The sequence below is a fragment of the Ambystoma mexicanum genome, chromosome 4p (assembly GCF_040938575.1).
Source record: "Ambystoma mexicanum isolate Mex_15411 chromosome 4p, UKY_AmexF1_1, whole genome shotgun sequence".
Classification (NCBI taxonomy): domain Eukaryota; kingdom Metazoa; phylum Chordata; class Amphibia; order Caudata; family Ambystomatidae; genus Ambystoma; species Ambystoma mexicanum.
In genome coordinates, this window is record NC_090927.1 from 203489838 (window position 1) to 203511269 (window position 21432).

The window sequence follows — 21432 nt, forward strand, 5'->3', positions numbered from 1 at the left end:
GGTTTAACACCACCCGCCTGCAGGCGGCATGGGAACACCGGCACCATTACAACATGGTGCTGGTGTTTCCACTTCCCCACTCCCATGGAGTCTTACAGAATTCCGCCTCCGGAATTCCCGGGTCACCGGGGTCGTAATGACCCAGTAATTCCGGGAATCACGGATGCGGAATGGTAATACGAGTCCGGCGGTAATCTGCTGCTGGATTTTCCGGCTCGGTTACCGCCGGACTCGTAATGAGGCCCACTGTCTTTATAATCTTCTTCAGTATTATCAGGAATGGAATTATAGACCTCAATGTTCTGTTGTTCCGACAGTCCCAGAGATACGAAATACACTCTAGCCTGAAAACCAATGGCTTCTTCAGCTTGGGGGTGAAAGCTAGCCCCTGTCATTGGAATAACCACATCATGTGTGAATGCTAAGCTGTCAGAGGGGTTCCCTGAAGGTTTACCCTTACATCTGGGATTGCCTTTCACATGGCCACCAGAGCCACAAACCACACATTTCCCCAAATGTATTTTGGAATGGGGGTTTCTGATAACTTCCCTCTGGTTTTGCCCAGAGGTTTCACTAGACCTATAAGGTTGTTTAGGGGGGATATACACACTTGTTATGTTTGTGGCCTTCTTGGTGGTGGATTTTTGGAATGATCCTTCTCATCCTTTTTATGCTTTTTCCCCTCTTTCTTGTGACAAGCCCAGAATCCTTGTGAGTAGCCATATCTGCCACCCATAAGTCAGCAACCACTGCTAGCTTCTTGGGGCCCAGTTTCTTAGTCAGCAAGGTGCTGTCTCAGCTCTGGGGAACAGGCATCAAAAATACTTTCCAGCATGAAGAGACACCACATGCCTTCGTAAGAGCTCACATTGTAGCCCTTAATCCACCCATCAAAGTTTTTCAGGCTTTCAAACACCCAAGTGGCCCACAAGTTACCATCTCTCTTCATGTGGTCCCTAAACCTTTTTAAGTATTGGTAAGGAGTCTCCCCAGACATGGCTATGAGAGCAGTTTTTACCAACTGGTAATCTTGTCTATCAACATCATTCAACAACATCACAGCCATTCTGGGGGAGCCTAGAAATTACACATAGAACAAACTCACTTTCACAAATACCTTGTACTTTGCATGTAAACCCAAATGTACTGAGCCAATCATGAATATCAGTTGTCACATCATACAAACTGTAAGGAACGCATGGTGGCAACAGTAACGACAGACACAAGTGATCACAGTTCAAGGGTGTTTATTTTTTTAGTGTTTTATTAATTTTTGTATACTTGCATATTTGGTTGTCATGCAACCGTACACAAGTTTTTCTCAAATCTTTCTAAAAATGCACAGTTTCTTGTACTTCAATTTAAAATAATATAAACATTATGTTCAACATAAATCTAACGATTGTACTACAAACACTTTAAGTGACGGTTGCTGTAGGAAATCGTAGTCATCAACTTCAAGGATCCAAAACCAAGATTATTTCCAAGTAACATTCCAAAGGTCGGAGCATTCATAAACTTAGTAAGTTTATTAAACTGTATGCATGGGTAAGAAACACACCTAATCTAAAGCTAAGATGGGAGCAAGCTACAACCATCAAATAATAAGTCATTCCTACTAGCGTCTTGTCAAACAAAAAGGGCTGATACAATAAAAAAAAAGATTGCCAATTCTTACCACCAGGTTAAAAAAGAGTGTGGGATTGTCATGTTCATGAAGTCAGGGGCACAGACATGCAAGGGTCGCATGCACAGGAGACCTGTATGGACACTGTACTGGCGCCTTTGGCGCCAGCCTCATGAACAAAAGTAAACAAAAACATCCATTTAACACCAAAAAGCTTTTATTATGGACATAGCACTTCAGATGCATTAACCTTGAACATTCCTTCCATTAAGCAGGATGCATTAACCTTGAACATTCCATCCATTAAGCAGCCCCAAGTGTATTCTTGGATGTGGCTGCTAATGGATTGCCTTTGCACATGCTCACTCTCTAGGAGTGGCAGGGTGTGGCTGGTAAGCCTGCCCTAATAGGCGTGCCCACGATCTCAGCTATATAAGCCGCCCCTACCCTCAAGACAGATGCTTTGCGTTATCCTGCATTTGCAAGCAGCGTAACGCTCACCGTTGCCTGAGGTCAGACTTACCTTTGAAGAGCCTGCTTCCTGGACATCCTGCTTCCTGACAGCTTACTTACCAACTGGGGGAAGCTATTCTTACCTGTACATCTCTTCGGCGAACCAAGTATTCATCTTTACACTTTCCGGATGGCCAAAAGCTTCATCTTGGCACCGCAGCACGACACACTCCATCGTCGACTTCAGCGCCTGCAAGGAAAAACAGAATACAAGGTTAGACATCGAAAAAAGTCAGTTTAAGGTTGTGCTTCGCCATACTTCGCGCTTTTCCTTTAACCATCACATACCTGCTGTCGAACATTGCGGTAGCATCCATCTTCCATCCGGCCGCATCTCGCGTCTCACAGCTGCATTGAGGCTGCATTTCCATCTAAGGGAAGACAACAGAAGAGAGACATTATTGCGGGCATAAATAGGAGCAACATATAAAGACATTAAACAGAATGAACAGCATCACAAGAGCTCAAGAAAGACTTACCAGTCATAAGGAGAAGCATAGTCGCAGCCTGACTGGACTAATCCCTATCAGGGATCAGTGAAGGAACTAGATCCCATTTGACGCGCCCCTGCCAGAAGTAGCAGGACGGAGAGCTTATCTTCCATAATTCACAGGTGAGCTTTATGGGCCGGCGTATGCCCAAAGAAACCGTACTTTGGGGTGAAGGGTTCGAGAGGTACAACAATCACAGATTGGTGCACTCACACACTCTTATCTCAACGCAGGAGCACTATCACCACATACCACCGCTCACAGCTTTTCTACTGAGGAAGAGGCCTGAAGGTGGTGATTCAAGTTCCGGGAGGGCTGCAACCGTGCCCCAACAGCCTCTGCAGAGTCCAGGTGAGCATAACAGGGATAATGTTCACCAGAAAAGAAAAGTGTTCACAAAATGATAAGTTAAAATGGTATGACTGGGGTCTGGCTTCCCCAGGTTTCAAGAACAGGACAAGTTAGAACTTCTGAGCACAGCACACACCTGGGCCTCTCCAGCACAAGGCTCGCAATTCCATTCAACGATAATAGAGCCTTCAGGGGCCACGTCTCTTTTCCACAACGTCTCTTGCCTTAGAAGGCCTGCTGGCTAAAAACAACAAACAAATAAATAAAAATTCCTTCGGTCGTCTTGATCCTTGGGCGATTGCTCTTCGCCCCTAGGATCTCCCTCAGCCGGGCTCGTATCCGCTTTATAACCTGGTCCTCCCTTGGCTGGGGTCACTATGCCTTTCTTTAACACAGTTCATGAGTTTATAACCGTTCATGCTTTGCTTTATGTCCTCAGAAAGCGAGGCTTCCCTTCCCCTAGCTTTCATTCGGCATTCCTCAGTCGGGTTCACACTTGCCTTAGCTTACAATACATGGGCCTCCCTCTGTCGGGTACACTACGTCCTTTCATTCTTAATCTTAACAAAAACGTTCTCTGGTGTATCATACCTCAACCCGATTCGCAGTCATCCTTCATTCTGATTCACTTTTGTCAATTTAACATTTTTTAACACAATGTTCATGAGAAAGCGAGGTTTCTCTTCCCCTAGCTTTCTTTCGGCAATGGGTCAGACTTTCGAGTGTGCAAGGGATTTGACGTGACCCTTGTAGGACCACTCTGACACCTCACGCCGCCCTTTCCGAGGGCATTCTGGTACTTGCAGTTTCAATACAAAAGGGGGCAGAGAGAGTCCTTCAAATGAGCACTCCTGCGGTGCCTGACCACTCTGCAGCTGGCTCTTCTTTGGGCTTTCCCAAAAGTTCAATCATATTCAAGTTCTTTGTTCTCAAGTTTTTTACTTCATATAATGTTGCCACTTGCAACTTTGGGCTCAACACTGTTCGGTTTGCTATCAGCGTCCTCTGACTCACTGGTTGTGCTGAACCCGTTGGCTTGTGTTGCTTCTGGAGCCAAGGGCAGTACCACGGTAGCCAGCGTGCCTTCCCGCCTGTGCTATCAAAGTTTGATGCCCCCGTGCACCGTTGACCTCTGTTACTCGCCACGCCCAGCTGTAAATCACGGTCTTACGATTTCTCTTTCGGAGGCTTCGCACATCTGAGTTGAAAAGGGCAAGTCCCTCCTTGTCGTCCTTTCAGGTCTCACCGCCTTTCTCCTCCGCTTGAACTGCTGGTTCGTTGTAGCGGTTTCCTCGTGCGTGGAGCCTTGCTCGTAGTGTGCTCTCGTGCTCCGAGTTTTATCACTGTGGGAAAGGTAAAGGGCTGTCAGGTGTGCGTGGTGGTCAAATGCCTGACTCTGCCTGACCCGTGTGTTGGGACATGTCAGAAAAACAGCTCTGGTGTTAGTCCGTTGTCTATCACAGTGTAAGAAAGGGTTTGTGTTGGAAAACGGGAATGGGGGTGTAGAGCTTCTAAATATCCTACAAGGTAGGATGGGGGAAAGGTGTTACAAGGAAGTGGGTACCAGTTCTCAACCTTCAGTGTCCCACTTCCACTCCCCGAAGACTCCTCATCCAGGTGATCCTCCACCACTGGTCCACTCCCAGGAACTGGATCAAATAGCGATAACCATGTCCTGCCACCTGGATGACAGATCCCCGGGGACTAGTAAGTGAGACACCTTCAGGTTTCTCACAAAACTCACCAAATCTTTGGGGAGACGAGGGGTCCTGCTTCTGGCGTGGTCTGGCAAAGAGGACTCTGAAACAGAAGTAGAATCAAGAGACAACTTTTTCATCTCTAGTTCATGCTGCATTTCTTTTCCCCTGAGTTGCAGTTCTTTCCTCATTTAGTTGTCTTGCATGTCAGACTGTATTTCCAGTTTCCAGTTTCCTGAATTCAAGCTGCATTTTCATGTTTTCTAATTCTAGAACCAGCCAAGCTGACATGTTAGATACAGGTATGGTGGAGGTCAAAGGATTGGCAGGTGGCTTAATATTCACACTTTCATCCACATCTTCTACCTCATTATCTGGAAGTCGAGGGCTAAGGGATAAACTTTGACCATCATTCTCTTCTAGATCTGTTCTGGAAGCAGGAGTTACAGGCCTACTTACAGTTTGGTAATCCAACAAGCTTTTTTTTTCCTTTTATACGAAGACATTTACCCTTACACATTTTTTTCAATTTATCAACAGTAAGAGACCTAAGAGCTTCTGCCTTATAGTTTGCTATAGTGGACAGGCACAAAAAAGAAGCACTTGCACAAATATTTATGTAAAAGGTTTATATTTACACCAGAATCACTTTAAATACTTCAGATGTTTACGATAGAACACTTAGGAATCTTTATATATAAAGCTGAATGTATGTATGCATGTATGTATGTGTGTATGTTTGTCCGGCTATACAAATCGACACCATTGAACTCACTGCTACCTCTGGGGGAAGATTGTAGTCTGTTTGGATGCACAAAATTCACTCCGTAGACACCGTTGTTTACTGATGCTCAGCCCGATTCACTACAGTAGGTACTAGAATGAGGCAAAATGTTCAATGTGTTGGTTATTCCTTTGAAATGTATTACTACTGTATACAGTTAAAAGTGTTTATTAAAGCATCTTGAAAGGGTATAAAAAAATGTTTTAATCACACCACTCCAAATATGGGAAATGGCAAGGTTACAGTTTACTTAAGTTCATTCATGAGATGAGAGCACAGCCAATCAATCTTTCTTGGAAATGTTCTCAAATGTGCCGAAGCCATTAAGTGACTGAAACATGCCACACAAAAAACAAACATCACTTGGAAAAGCTCCATCTGATGTAAAGCGAAAATCAATATCAAGAGCTTCTGAAACCCAACAACAAACAGCAGCACCACTTGCCTACCAGAGGACTAAAGCAACTTTCTCCAGGGCAAATAAGATGCCAGAGCAAACTGAAGCAAAACTTGCCCACAAGAGCAACATCCTACAGGGCACAGGAGACGCCACTCAATCAGAACACGGGCAGCGCCGGGTACCCCAGCTAGTACTAGATAATACACTTCAAAGGGCACTTTCACTTTTGAGTTTGTTCACCGTTACATTTGTAGCAACGTTAGAAAGGGAAAAGACAATGTTATCGTATTATCGATGTTAAGGATTTCAATCAGGCAATACCCTCTGCTCTCGGCCTAGTGTACAGTGCAATGAAAAAATGTATTTGATATATGGATTCAATGATTTGAAAGATGTACCACTCGTATCACACCCCTTACTTTAAGAATACCCCGGATCACGCTGGACCAGGAATCAGGCTGGTTTGTAAAAGGTATTATTTATTTAAGATCAAAATCACAATATATATTTTAATAGGTAAACAACAATAACCAGTGGGGTGACAGAACACAGAATAATATCTTTAATACACTAGAAATAAGTAATGAGCAAAACAAATGCAACACAGAAAATAATACTTTTGTGTTGGTTCAGATCAGATAGCACTATGGTTAGAGGTTCCCCCTGCAACACCCCTCAACTCCCAATAGGCAATGCAAAGAGATGGAAGGAGAGAGCAGGTATTCAGGAATAGTACAGATCCAACAGTGTCTCACTTCCCCCTTACACAGAAAGAGAAAAACAAAGTGGGCTTTTCAATTGTCAGAATGACTTTTAAAGTGGCTGAGCAAGAACTCTAAATGTGTGGTAAAATGCTTAATTTATTCTAAATTCTTACGGGAGCCGCTTTGAACAGTTGCACACAATCACTAGCAATGATTTAGTCCAAAGAAAACAATTGAAATCTTAGTCCAGGTCGGAAACAAATGGAAGCTATTTCACACGTGTAAAGATTTCTCAAAATGGGAATTTGCTGCAGACTTTTCCATGTGCGATATTCGTGACAACAGGAGAATCTCACTGTTTTGAAATGCGGTTTTGGGTTCTACAGATGTTAGCTACAAGTAGGAGTGGAAATTTCATTTCCATCACAAAAACGGAGGGAGTCATAGAGGTTTTAGTAAAGGTTGTTTTTACGAGATAGGCGTGAGAATGGAAAGAGGCTTCAGTTTTAAAATCAGAAAAATTATTGACTATGGACTAAAGCATTCAAGCTAAGCCACCAGGACGGCACAGGTAAGAGTCCGGAGTGATTCGCGACTCAGTCCTGGTTCCTCGCTGTCCACCTTGGAGCGCTAGGCTGGTCACTCGAATGAATTTAATAGATCAAAGTTGACAAAGATGACTAGGAAAAAGGATGCTTTTACAGATAGACAGAATAAGACTTCACTACGGATTCAGACAATGTTACTGATTATGGAAGTAAGGATAGTTCAGAGGTTAGGAGGGGACAAGATAATGCACAGGAATCAACAGTTTCTAGCTTCCTGTTAATACTCACAAGACAAAATGGATTTAAGATTTTGGACCGTCAGGATTCTGGACCATTGAATCGGATCTATCAGGGACGGACAGGTGGGCACATCGGACTGGACAAGGTCAGCAAGGCTCTCTGGTCACAGCACGGCACAGGACTGGACGGGATCTGCCCTTCTTGGTTCTGAGGATATTTCAATTCAGCAGGCAAGCATTAACAGCACGCCCAGTTGTATTATGATGCTTCCGCTAGGCTTTTGGGCTTCTATTCTAGAATTTGAGGCCTAGCTGAAAATAGTTCAGCTATGCATAGGCCTTTGCTTTGCCAAGTTTCTGGAGCCTGGAACAAGGAAGATGTAGATTTCAGCAGCAGGGCGCTCCGCCAGCATCAGGAAAGTGAGTGGATCTGTCTGTCTTTATGTGCTGTCAGCTGTCTCTATTTATGCTCTAAACTGACATCCTAAAGGGGGTGTGTGGGCCGGCTTAGCTAAGCTGCCCCTTTGAGCTGGGATATGGTCAACACTTCATCTCCGCTTTGCATTTGGAGTGATTGGATCAAGGCCGGCTGATGTCACATTTTATGATTTGCTTTACAGTCCTCAGAGACCTCCCTTTAGCCACTGGTCTCAAAATCGGATTTTACACTAAACACACATTTCTACATTAGTCACCTTTTATATAAATCACACACAAAGATGCCATATTTTGTGTAGCATCTTTTCATCAAAATCTCACAGCTGTAGGATCTTGTTTTAACTTTCTACAGAATTTTGTCCTTTTCGCTATGCACAGTTTCCAAATGTTATGCAACTTTCCACAAATGTGCGTGTTTGACATAGGAATAGGCGTGTACATTTTCACAATTCTAACAGCAATACAGTTTGCATAAAATCACATATCTTGCCATTCCTTTCCAGAACATGTCACACAGTTCTGCCGCCTCTTCACACGTGCAGCCAGAAATTAAATTAACAACTTTCATTTTTATATTTTTCACCATTTTGAATAGCAAGTAATAAGTCTTTTAAGATGTGTTCTTTGTTCATATTTAGCAACAGATGGTCGCTTGGCTCCGCCTCTTTTTGTCTCCCTGCAGTCGAAGACATCCCCCTCCTGGCTTGTTCCTTCCAGAGAGTTTACGACTGCCTTCACACCTCCTATTCCTGGGCTGCAACTTTGTCATTGTTCCTTTGCCTTCTGCAGACAAGATTCTGCTCTAACCTGCAATTAACACCTCCCCGTGTGTATTTCTGCTGAGAGGAAGGCCCCCCTTCTGGGAGAAAACCTGCTTTTCCAGTTTTTTGCAGCTTCAGCCAAGCTGATTAACTTTTAAACCTAGCAAAAGCCACATTTGTTGCATCACATACAAATACATATTTTTCTTGGTCTTAAAATCTGTGGAATTAAAATCTTTATTCCTTTTTGGCAACAATCCTTTTTCTGTTTGCTAATCCAGCAGGCTTTTGAATTCTAGCTCACTTTTAAAGTTTCATCAGTCTCCTCTGACAGCTGTCATTCAGGCAGCCCCGGGTACTGCACCCAGATTTTGGCATAGAGCAGGGGTGCACAACTGATTTTGACAGAGGGCCGAAAGTACCTTACATGAGGGCTATAGTGGGCCGAAAAGTAAAAGTGGGCGGGGCGGTAGGCGGGACATGCCAGGAGGCTTTTTCAACTCCCAATTTGTATTAAACACATGGAAAAAGAATAGGTTTTTGAGGGGTAACGATTTCTATTGCATTTCAAACGTACATTTTGTACTACACATTTTCCATTATTATCATTTATTTCAATGTAGTTATTGTATATCGTCTGTTTAATTAAATTATATATATTTTATTGACCCTTGATTGGACATTCTGTTATTTTGGACTGCTATAGTTTGCTGTTTGGGTTGCCCAAGAGGAGTATGGCCTTCGTTGAGTCAGGTTCCCTCAAAAAGCAAAGGATGTACATCTCCTAATTGTGCCTGTTTTAGCTTTATTATTGGGTTCACTCTTGGAGTGCAACACTATGCCCCATGGCTCCCACCCCCAACCAAACACTCTGCCCCATGGCCCCCTCACCACCCCCAACCAAACACTCTGCCCCATGGCCCCCTCACCACCCCCAACCAAACACTATGCCCCATGGCTCCCTCAACCCCCAACCAAACACTATGCCCCATGGCTCCCTCAACCCCCAACCAAACACTATGCCCATTGGCCCCCACCCCCAACCAAACACTATGCCCCCTGTCCCTCACCCCCCAAGCAAACACTATGCCCCCTGTCACTCACCACCAACCAAACACTATGCCCCATGGCTCCCACCCCCAACCAAACACTATGCCCCATGGCTCCCACCCCCAACCAAACACTATTCCCCATAGCCCCCTCACCACCCCAACCAAACAATATGCCCTATGGCTCCCTCAACCCCCAAGCAAACACTATGCCCCATGGGCCCCTCACCCCCAACCAAACACTATGCCCCATGGCCCCCTCACCCCCAATCAAACACTATGTCCCATGGCTCCCTCACCCCCAACCAAACACTATGCCCCATGGCTCCCTCACCCCCAACCAAACACTTGGCCCCCTCACCCCCAACCAAACACTATGCCCCATGGCCCCCACCCCCAACCAAACACTAAGCCCCCTGTCCCTCACCCCCCAAGCAAACACTATGCCCCATGGCCCCCTCACCCCAACCAAACACTATGCCCCATGGCTCCCACCCCCAAGCAAACGCTATGCCCCCTGTTCCTCACCCCCCAAGCAAACGCTATGCCCCATGGCCCCCTCACCCCCAACCAAACACTATGCCCCATGGCTCCCACCCCCAAGCAAATACTATGCCCCCTGTCCCTCACCCCCCAGCAAACACTATGCCCCCTGTCCCTCACCCCCCAAGCAAACGCTATGCCCCATGGCCCCCTCACCCCCAAGCAAACACTATGCCCCATGGCCCTCTCACCCCCAACCAAACACTATGCCCCATGGCTCCCACCCCCAACCAAACACGATGCCCCATGGCTCCCTCACCCCCAACCAAACACTTGGCCCCCTCACCCCCAACCAAACACTATGCCCCATGGCCCCCACCCCCAACCAAACACTAGGCCCCCTGTCCCTCACCCCCCAAGCAAACACTATGCCCCATGGCCCCCTCACCCCAACAAAACACTATGCCCCATGGCCCCCTCACCCCCAACCAAACACTATGCCCCAAACACACTCAAGCATGCACCCATACAGACCCGAACCCCCCAAATCAGCACACACTCAAACATGCACCCATACAGACCCGAACCCCCCACCCCCAACTCAGCACAAACACTCTCAAACATGCACCCATACAGACCCAAACCCCCCAACTCAGCACACAAACTCTGAAGCATGCACCCATACATGCATCACAACATACACAACACAAACATACATAAACAAACATTCATGCACACCCGAACCCCCCACCCCCCAACTCAGCACACACACTCTCAAACATGCACCCATACAGACCCGAACCCACCACCCCCCAAATCAGCACACTCTCAAAAATGCACCCATACAGACACGAACCCCCCCACACCCCAACTCAGCACAGACACACTCAAACATGCACCCATACAGACACAAACTCCACACCCCCGAAATCAGCACACAAACTCTGAAGCATGCACCCATACAAGCATCTCAACATACACAACACAAACATTCAAAAACACACATTCATACACATCCGACACGCCCCCCCACTTCCCCATCTCAACATACACAACACAAACACTCAAAAACAAACATTCATACACATCCGACACCCCCCTCCACCTCCCCATCTCAACATACACAACACAAACACTCAAAAACAAACATTCATACACATCCGACACGCCCCCCATCTCAACATACACAACACAAACACTCAAAAACAAACATTCATACACATCCGACATGCCCCCCACACCCCCATCTCAACATACACAACACAAACACTCAAAAACACACATTCATACACATCCGACATGCCCCCTCACCCCCCCATCTCAACATACACAACACACTCAAAAACACACATTCATACACATCCGACACGTCCCCCACCCCCTCCCATCTCAACATACACAACACAAACATACAGCAGAACAGACCCTACACACAAACACAAAGACCACTTACCGGAGACGTGCTGGAAGGCAGGTAAACTGGAACGCTGGCGAGGTAGGTGGAATCGTACTACGGCTGGCGTGGCCAGCAAGGCTGAAATGCCTTCCGGCATCAAGCCTTACTGGCCACGCCAGCCGTAGTGCTGGCCCTCCATTGGTGCAGCACACACGCACTACGTGGCTCGTGGGAGCGAAGTGGTACGTGTGTGCTGAGCCAATGAGGGCCAGTGTTTTGTCCGGCCCGGAAGACAACAAAGACTTTCCTAATGGAGGGCGGCCGATGTTGCTTGCGGGCCGCCCTCCATTAGGAAAGTCTTTGTGCCTCGCGGGCCGGACAAAAGAGCATAGCGGGCCGCAACTGGCCCGTGGGCCGTATGTTGTGCACCCATGGAATAGAGGCTATCAGTTTTCAGACTTTGTATGTTTCACAATGTTTCAATTGACACATACATTTTAACACCAGGCAAGATTGTGAATGTTGAAAGTATTGTGTTATAGGCATTTTGGAGTTTTTGGCAACAAAGCAAATGTCATTTGTAGGCACATTTTTGGGTTTCATTTGCAAAGTGCTGCCTCTCTCTCCATTTGCTGGTTATGGAACTCACTGACACATTTCTGCAGGGTGTGCTCCATTCCACTGCACATGCACCATGGGTGCCAGGTTGTGCATCCCTCTTTTTGTGTGCTGAAGTACACGGTTTTGGTAGGTTTTTGTAGGTTTTTGGCACGCACAAGGGTTTTGCCGCCATTGTTGCTGTTTCTTTCCCCATAACTGGCAGGGTGATGCCGCATAGCACAGCACAGCGGACTGGGTCAATTCATCCCACATCGGTTATTGCGCACTCATGCAGGTTTCAACGGGTTATACAGTAATGTATTTCCTCTGCAAACACATATAGAAAAGTCACTTAAAGGGAGGAAAATAAGTGGTTAGTGCAACATGAGCTTAGTTCAAGGTTCTAGAGATGGTATCTTCGCCTGGCCAGTCTTTTAAGTCCAGAAACACAACCCTAGCTAAAGGCAGTTCGTAGAGGGCTTGAAGCCTTGACAAACTGCCAAATACAAAGAGTTCTTGTGGATTTCTTCCAGTGTCTAAAGTTATGGAAGCAGCAAGTTAGCAACTAACAAAGGAGACCTCAAAACGGACTCGAGAAGGACACTCAAGCAGCGGCTTGGGTCAGAGGTAAGAGGGGGTTGCCCTGGATGCCTCTATTTGCACTCCAATCAGGTAAGCAATACCACCCTTTGCCCCACAGTACCTAAGGTTTGAAGAAAGTGTTTGTGCTTTCTTCTCCACAATGTTGCAGCCCTGGACCTCGGGAAATGGCTTGTCTCAAAGCTTGAGACTGGTTGTTCCCACCAGCCAAAGGGAAGAAGTCCTCTTCGGAGCTCCTCTGTCGCGTAGAAAATGAGGTCAGGACAGCAAGAGCAAAGGGTCTGCAGGTCAGCAAGAGCAAAGGGTCTGCAGGTGTCTCTGGTCGTCTTCTTCTCTGGTAATTTGTTTCTTGTGGTCGACTTGCTTTAAACTCCAGAACCCTTACCTTTTATACAGTTCCAGCACACACTCCTCTGCAATCTCTCAGCATTTTTACAGAAAAGGGCAATTGGCTGTCCAATCAGGACTGCCGGAATCCCTGTGGGCGCTGGATCTATTAAGGCACTCTGGCAGACAAAGGACAGGGGGTGTGGAAGGTTCCTTCCACACTTCCTTCCTGCCCAGACACACTGGAGCCTAGGCGGAGATACCTACTGGTTCCCGCCAAAGGCAAACCACACACACACAGACCTCCCCCTTCCCAGAATGGTAAAAGGGCTAATGAAGAACAACCACACTAGTAATGGCGAAAAAATAAGGGAGGCCCCAAGTTGGCACTTGGGTGCCCCTATGGTGCACTACCGGGGCTATGGATTTAGGCTGCGGTTTTAAAAAATACACAATAGTTGGTAGAACACGCCCACTCCCACTAGCCATATCTAGTGATTGTCTATGTGACTAAAAAGTCACAGGAGCAGAGAGAAGGGGGATACTAAGTATCCCATTGGCACTCCACTACAGATGGTGTGAGCCAATCTCTCAGACTATAGGGTTTTGGGAGAGACACTAAGTATCTGTCTATCCTTAAGAACTATAGTTTACTCAAGGATATAGAAAAATAATCTTAAAGGGGGTTCCTAAGGGTCCCCAGCAACACTGCCCGTAAAGAGCTGTGTGCTGCAGTTATAAAAACACAGGTGCTTTAAAGAGTTATGGAGCAGACTTACTCCATAGTACAGGTAGAATAGAGTTCCAAAAGACAGAGCCCACAAGAATGAATGAGTGGAAAAAAGCTCCACCCATTCAGGATTGAAAGAAAAGGTCTTGAAGTCCAGCAAAAGTGCTGCGGGGTCTCACTAGGAGAGGGGATGAAGCGTACAAATTATAAATCTCCTTAATGGAAGCCGGCGGAGAACACCCACTGCGGGCCATATAACATTGGGCACATGGCATTCCCTTCCCTGGCCATACATGTCGAACCCTGTGGTCAACTTCAATAGTCATGCAATATAAGTTGTATGGGTACAGGTTATTGCAGCGATGGCAGTTCTCACCAGAAAGGCTCTCCAAGATGTTTCCAGGCGCTAGCCCTTTATCTTGGCGGGGGTGTGGCAGTGTTGCCACTTACTGGCATGACTGGTGGGAGTGTCCGGCGATGCAGACTTTCTGGAAGGAAGTGCTGGCTTGGGTGAAGGCTGTAGATGGTTTAGAGAGGCCCTTGACTCCCTTGTTACTCCTCTTTGGATTGTCAGAGGATGGAGAGACATATACCAAACAACCCATATAGTGGGCAATCTGTTTTGGCCGTCAGAGCATGTACAAGGATATATTGGAAGCGGCCTCACCCTCGTACGCATAAGGAATGGCTGCGTAAGGCACACAATTTTTGACTTGGAGAGCCTGACAGCGACTTTATCTGACTTACATAATGGAAGGGAAACGGAATGGCTCCCGTTTTTGTCTTATTATGAACGCCAGAAGCTGTTATCCCCAGTGGGGTCCTCCCAAGGCGAGATTTGATATTTGTAAATCTTATTGTTCTGTGTAACCATGTCTCTCTCGTGTACGGCCCTTGTCTGTTATGCTGTCTAAAAGTGTGTATGTGACAAATATACATTTCGAGAGCCATGACTTTGTACAAAGCAATAGAGCATTCAGAATGTATTGATATGATACATAATGGTTATGTTTCTGTTTGAGGACTTGGTAAACTTGTTTTTTATGAGTGATTGGTTCCCTGGAGGGGAGGGGGTGTTCCTGGTGGGAAAAGGGGGAAGAAAATGCAAGCAAAAAAAAAAATGTTCAGGAGTTTTGCTGTGTTTTTCTTGGCAACTTTTTCTCTTTTTTTATGGTTTCAACTTGGCCTGTTATCTTAATTTTCATCTTGGAGCACGAGAGTTGTGATGACTTTGAGGTATGGGTGCACCTTGAACAAGTTTGTAGATTGAATATTTGGATGATGCCTCTCTGTTATTATTTGAGCTGTGGTCAAGTCCCTAGAAATGTTTGATTGGATCTGTATTCTGAAGTTATTTTCTGTTTACCTGCTGAATAAAACAAATTGAATATAAAAAAAAGATACTCCCTAAATTACTATTTTGACGGAATATTGAAAAAGACAGGCGGCTACAATTGGGGTAGTACCGGAATTAGTAGGAGTAAATTCTTACCATGGCACCAAATATGCAGTACTGTATGTACCTACCTGTAATACTTACCACATAATACATTCATCGATTCAACAGGCGGGATTTATCCCATGAACAAGGCAATCAACTAATTGTAAAATTGACTAATACTGACACCCACTAGGTAAGAATGTACTCCTACTAATGAGGTAGTATCTATTACCAGAACTATATATCAAATCACGTAACGAGACTATCGATGCCAACTAATGCATTATATTTTCTCTTTTTACTTTTGTCGTCATCTTTTTATTTCTCTTACCCATACCAATCCTCCCCGTCCCCCTTCCTTGTTTCTCTGTGATACACTCTATGCCACATTGATTCTGCACCACTTGTAACTTGTGCACTTTTTTGTTTGAACTGTTTTATTTAATATTTGTCATGATTACCTTACCTAAATTGTGCACTATTGTAAACTGGAATTTGTTCTATAACTATGGTTACCTCCTTCAGCTCTGATTGAAAAAGGTGAGTCTGTCACCGAAACACGTGTCTCAGAAAGGGCATTTTGAATATATTATTTTCTCACAATCACTGAGTGTGAGTCTTGATTGACCTTTGGCGCTATACTTTAGGTGGAGTAGGGTTCACTTGAGCCCCAAACACTTTCTATTATCCACCGGAGTAGGGTAGTTCTACTTCGTTACTAGACTGAATAGCTGCCACCCTTCTCTCAGCGCACGACACAGATGGTTGATATCCCAAAAAAAAAAAAAAAAAACAGTGTATCCTCACTATATCTAAAAGACCAATCCTTTTAGTAATATGGAAGACGACCTTGCAGACCTGGGGGTACATGCGAAGTTGGAGAAAAGATGTGACACAAGATAAATCCCCTGGAAACTTCATATTACATCTTAGAAAGACCTAGCAAGTTATCTCGGTGCTCAGCCATAAAGGAGAGTTTGTACAAAATATGCTACAGATTGCGTTTTACCCTCCAGCAACTACATAACATCTTCCCTACAGTCCCACCTCATTGATGAAGGGGCTGTTAAGAAAATAGGGCATTGTTTATGTTTTGTGGCGCTCCACGAAAGGTAAATATTTTTGAAAGATTTTCTGGCGAAGATGAGGGATATTACAAGTATCCCTCTCGACCCCCCAATAATCTTACTTGGCAACAATGATAACAATGGTCACTAGCCGATGTCTGGAGTCTCATGCTGAATGCTGCAAGACTCTCCTGGGCACAGATTCGAAAGTAAACGCCTTTTAATATAGATGTGGTGAGCAACACGGGGGTATATGGCAGTGATGAACAATCACTGTCACAATGCTTACTAGAGTCACAAAATATCTGAACACGTGGAAGCCCTTCATAGATTGTATGTGTGAAAGAGGCTGAGATGTTATCAGATCCCAATTACTTGCATGCCTAGATTTAAGTGATTGAGGAATCGGGGCCTCTGGGCATCCGTACAAGAGGCTGGGCAGGGAAGTTTGGAAGGGTGGAAAGACCGTCTCGGTCATAGACGAGACTTGAGCAAGTCCCAGCAAAACGTGGCTAAGATTCTGCCATAGAACTGACCATGTTGTGCACTAAACGGGTAATAAACTTGATAGCTTGTTTTGCACTAATACATTTGATTTAACTTAGTATTGATGAATGTAAATGAGTCTTAATACCCTAATGTGAAGGTTCTGATATAATGTTTCTAGAGCAGTTGTTTAAAGTAAGTATTTCTGTCTGGTCCCATCATGCGGCCTTCCCGTTTCATTGCACGATTAACAATCTGTTAACTCTCTATTGATGACTCCCTATTCGCAAGATGTTCTCTGCTGGACCTTGAAGTTATGGCTACACTGCATCAAATACCCAAATACATGCGTTCCTTGCGGGTTTGGGCAGTGATTACAAAGAAAGCTTGGGCATGGTGTCAGAACATTTCTACTGATGCATGGGAATTTTGATAATGTTCGTACTTGTAAAAAGAGTGGCAAGAATGCATGTAATTTATATATAAATGATTATCTGGTGGTGGTGTAGTTTGGCATGCTCTGTCAATCATTGTCCTTCGACAACAAAACAGAGCAGGCACTTGCAATCTCAGCGGGGTAGACATGTAGTTACGCTTTCTGGCCAATAAGTTGATCAGCATGTAATAACACAATGTACAATTAATGTCTGTTTTCTTCCACGTTGGTTATATTTATCATTTGTGTTTTTATCTACAGGGAAAAAACTTTCAGACTTGGAGCGCGTCACCTCCCTCAAAGTTTACAACTGGTTTGCCAACAGAAGAAAGGAGATCAAGAGAAGAGCCAATATTGGTAATGTATTTGAGAACATGACCTCACTTTTTCTAATGTATGAATAGCTTCACTACAAATTAAGCAGTGTAGCTAATCCAGAGCTTGGGCAGAAATCAGGCTGAATTGATTAAATCCAGCAATTTAGTAGGGCACTATTTCAGCACCAGTTGGCTGACATGTCATTGTTGATGCAACTGGGGTTGAGAGTGTCTGCTGTATCACTTTCAAGGCTAATTAGAGAGGATAATAGCCGGTCCATTGGCACCCATAAGAAAGTTCAACAGATGACCAGTTGAGCTAGATAAGACACTGTCACTAAGTATGGCAGGTTTACATTCCATAGAAGCCAATTGGCTGGGCCAAGACAAGACTAAAGGGCAGAAAAGCACATACGACACTATATAGCTCAAATGATAACCTTTTGTATAGAGCAGAGTATGACAAAGCATATAAGAATTGAGTTGGCAGTCTAACCTCGGTTCTGCAGGATAGGAAGTCTAGTAAGGAAGAGATGCACAACATTTCTGTAGTATGTCTCACACGGTTTGTGACAATAGTTAACATTTCTCTTGAAGGACAGATGAGCTATTTCCTGGTGCATAGTATTACCATGGGTACACATTTCACATTGAAAGGTACGAGCGAGGCCTGGTATTACATTTATACATTGCTCTAATGGCATTTTCAATCTGGCAGTTCACATGAACTTGTGCCATTCTTGGACGTGCCACATTTCCCTGGTTTCTTCCACTGGCAGCCTTGTTTAACAATGAGGTCTGCAAATCCAGTTTTCTAATATCCCACAATGCCGAGTTCCCTTTCATAAAACCCATTTCCCATTTTGCCAACCTGCCCCCTAACATTTAGGATTGTACAGTTGGATTTTAATTTAATTTAAATTAATTTTTTATTGCTTAAAGCGCAAAACTGGCTCAAGAGCAGCAGAGCGCTTTACATCAGGATTGTGCCAGAATTGGACTTGGCATTTCATACAGTAACACAGTACTGGTGGTGGAGATGGAGAAGGATTTTCATTCCTCCGGCAGGTATTACGTTTGTAATGTTTTGCGGAACTGACGGATGGTAGGGGCATTTCGAGCCTCTACCTTGATTGAGTTCCAGATGGTCGGGCAGGAGATGAGTAGGACTGCTTCTAAGTCTTCTCGTTGCGGGCTAGCTGTGACTCCAACCTTTAGATCGTTTTGCTACGTGAGGTACGGTAGCCTCCAACTGTGTGGCGTTTAGTCGCCAAGTATGTTGGCGTTCCATTTGAGACTTCTTTGTAGATGCTTGCAGTTTTGAATATGATCCTAGATGTGAGAGGGAGCCAGTGAGGTGAGCACATTGTTGGAGAAATACAGTCGAATTTGCGCGCACTTGTAATGAGACTGGCATGGTGTGCTGCTATGATGATGATGGTGGGGGGTGGTGGGGACAGGGGTGCTGCAGGTTTGATGATTTGGGTGAGAAGATCAGAAGGAAAGGAGGGCTTTTATCTGCGTTGCTTGGAGCAGTTCACGCATTCGCTTTATGCAGCTACACTGCTGCAGGCGTGGCACTGTTTTTGTCATTCTGCTCTGTTTTCACTGATTGCTACTTTGTGCTCTCTTGCCAGTAGAGTCCTTAATAAGAATATTTGTATTATGCCTACTGAAAAAGTGAAACCATTTGAATGACTTGGGTAGAAGTTCATGTCAGAAAACAGCCTCGTCATTTAGAGTGGCCACGTATGCCCAGGGTCTGGGCGTGTAACAAATGTAGTAAATAAATAAATATGTAGCCATTACTTGACATGTGCAGGGTGAATTACCTTCAAAACCAAGGGGCTGAGTCGCACACATTTTTCTAGAACACATGTTCTTACAATTGCATACCATACGTGTGACTTCGTACACTACACACGCATCCAGAGGTGGGCAATGCAAATGTTGGTGAATAGCCACATAGTAGTAACTTGCATTGCTATTCACAAGCTTTTTCGATACTTCTCTACATAACTAACTTGCTCCTAAATAGGTTGTTTTAATGACGCAAAAAGGTGTCACATTTGCAGCATGTGTGTAAGACATAAACAGTTACTGATACATATTTACAACTAGGAGGTAAGTGTAACGAAACATGTTGGGCCTGATCCACTGTGACTACCGTATACAGTTGTAATTTATAGCATCATGCAGGCGTAACATGCATATTATGTAAATTACAGTGACACCTTAAGGCCGACACATCTGTCAGTAATGTAACTAAAGCAGTGGATTTTATGTACTCATATTTAGAGTTCTGTGTTTTTGTCAAATCTCATACTCCACTATCTTTCATGAATTAAATACAGTTTATTATTATTGCCACGTTAATGGTCTTTCCAGAGTAAAGACACCACCGGGGACATCCATGATTACCTTTTGTATTGCTTAAGGACTCCTATTGTCTTCTCCATCCCCCCCCCCTATCTTCAGAGCACCATTAATGATCATCCATGCTAGTTTGACACCATCACTAATTGATTGGGGTGGGGGTTGGGGGGGGTTAACAATGTATAATGTGCACAGTGGGTTGCTTTTTAGATTGCATCTCCTCACAGGTTCACAACATCTTTTTGCTTTTTTGACTGAATGCAGCCACCGTCTTTGAAATCTCGAAAAAGCCGGCGTTGAGAGGGGGACTAATCACTCAACATTTTATCCTTACTTTCCTTCCGCCATCAATCACTGTTTCTCCCAAACCATTTATGGATTTGCAGGCTTCCATGAATTTAAGAATATTACATACTGTGTAGTTTTTTTCGATCTCCCAGTTTTCACATATTTTAGTTCAAAGATGGGATTCAGCACATTGTTGTAACAGATCAATTTGTCTCAACACCTACTGTAATGTGGTAATAGGGAGACAGATGTACATTTCAGCTATGCATTTTTGCAAGCTCTCCTGCAAGATAATGTACAGCCTCGCTAAGTTATTCGCACCCACTGTGGAATTTCTTTTTCTAAAGTGGAGTCTAGCAAAAATAAACAATGACAGAAAAGTACTCCTTTTGCTACCTTTCTTTGTGTTTCCCTATTTGTAACTCTATGCCCAGATCATTCAGTGTTTTTGTGCTGGTTTTTGTTCCCATATCTGTCTTTTGTTGTTATTGTACTTGCCTATCAATCATGTGTGTGTGTGTTCTCCCGCTCCTACATACATTCACTTCCCCCCCCTTTCCCACTCCCTCTGTCCCCCTCTCGTCCTCTCTCCTCCCCTCTTCCCATTAATCCCTCCCCTTTTCCTCACCCTCTTTTCCTCCCCCTCGCTTTCTCTCCCCCGCAACAATACTCCTGTCATAATAATAACAGGTGTCGATGAAAGGACGCTATACTGCCTGGTTTGTGTCTGTGTCCTCTTCATATATTTCACAGTCCCTCTGTCATTTTGGTATTTTTCAGTCTCCCCTCTCCTGCCTCTGGCTCTATCAGTCTATCTCTAAAGGTCTCTGTCTCTCTCCCAATCTCTTTCTGTATTGTTCAGTTTGTTTATTTTCCTTGGTGTCTCTCCTTTCGTTCTGTCTGTAGCTGTGTCTGTTTGGCTGTTGGTTTTCTTTATTCTTGTAATCTCACAGTGCCACAGGGTTAGCTTTTAGTCTTTCCTTTCTCTAGAAGTGTAGGTCTATCTTGTTTGTCTCTTATGTAGGTACCTGTTCCACATTCTGTCATTCTGTATGTGTCAGCCGCTCTTGTTTACTCATCAGTTTTTTCTCTTGGTTCTGTAGCTGCTTCTTTGTGTCTTTTAGTGTCTTTGTTCATCTCGCTTTCTCTGATTGTATATGTGTTTGGCTTTCAGTCCCTCTCTATAGTTACCTAGTTTAATATGGCCTTTGGCAGTCTGGCAGAGTGTGTATGTGTCCATTATGCATCCATTTGTGTTGAGGTTTTTATTTTCTCAGTGTTAC

At 44.6% G+C, this 21432-nt stretch overlaps 1 protein-coding gene across 10 annotated transcripts in view; it reads left to right on the forward strand.

Annotated features, from left to right (window-relative positions):
• Nucleotides 1-21432, forward strand: part of HMBOX1 (homeobox containing 1) — an 802934-nt gene that overhangs the window by 681432 nt on the left and 100070 nt on the right. For all 10 annotated transcript variants that reach the window (XM_069605709.1, XM_069605710.1, XM_069605704.1 and 7 more), the window contains one exon: nucleotides 17430-17525. In XM_069605709.1, the coding sequence (XP_069461810.1) occupies nucleotides 17430-17525 (96 nt within the window). The remainder of the gene's footprint in view (nucleotides 1-17429; nucleotides 17526-21432) is intronic.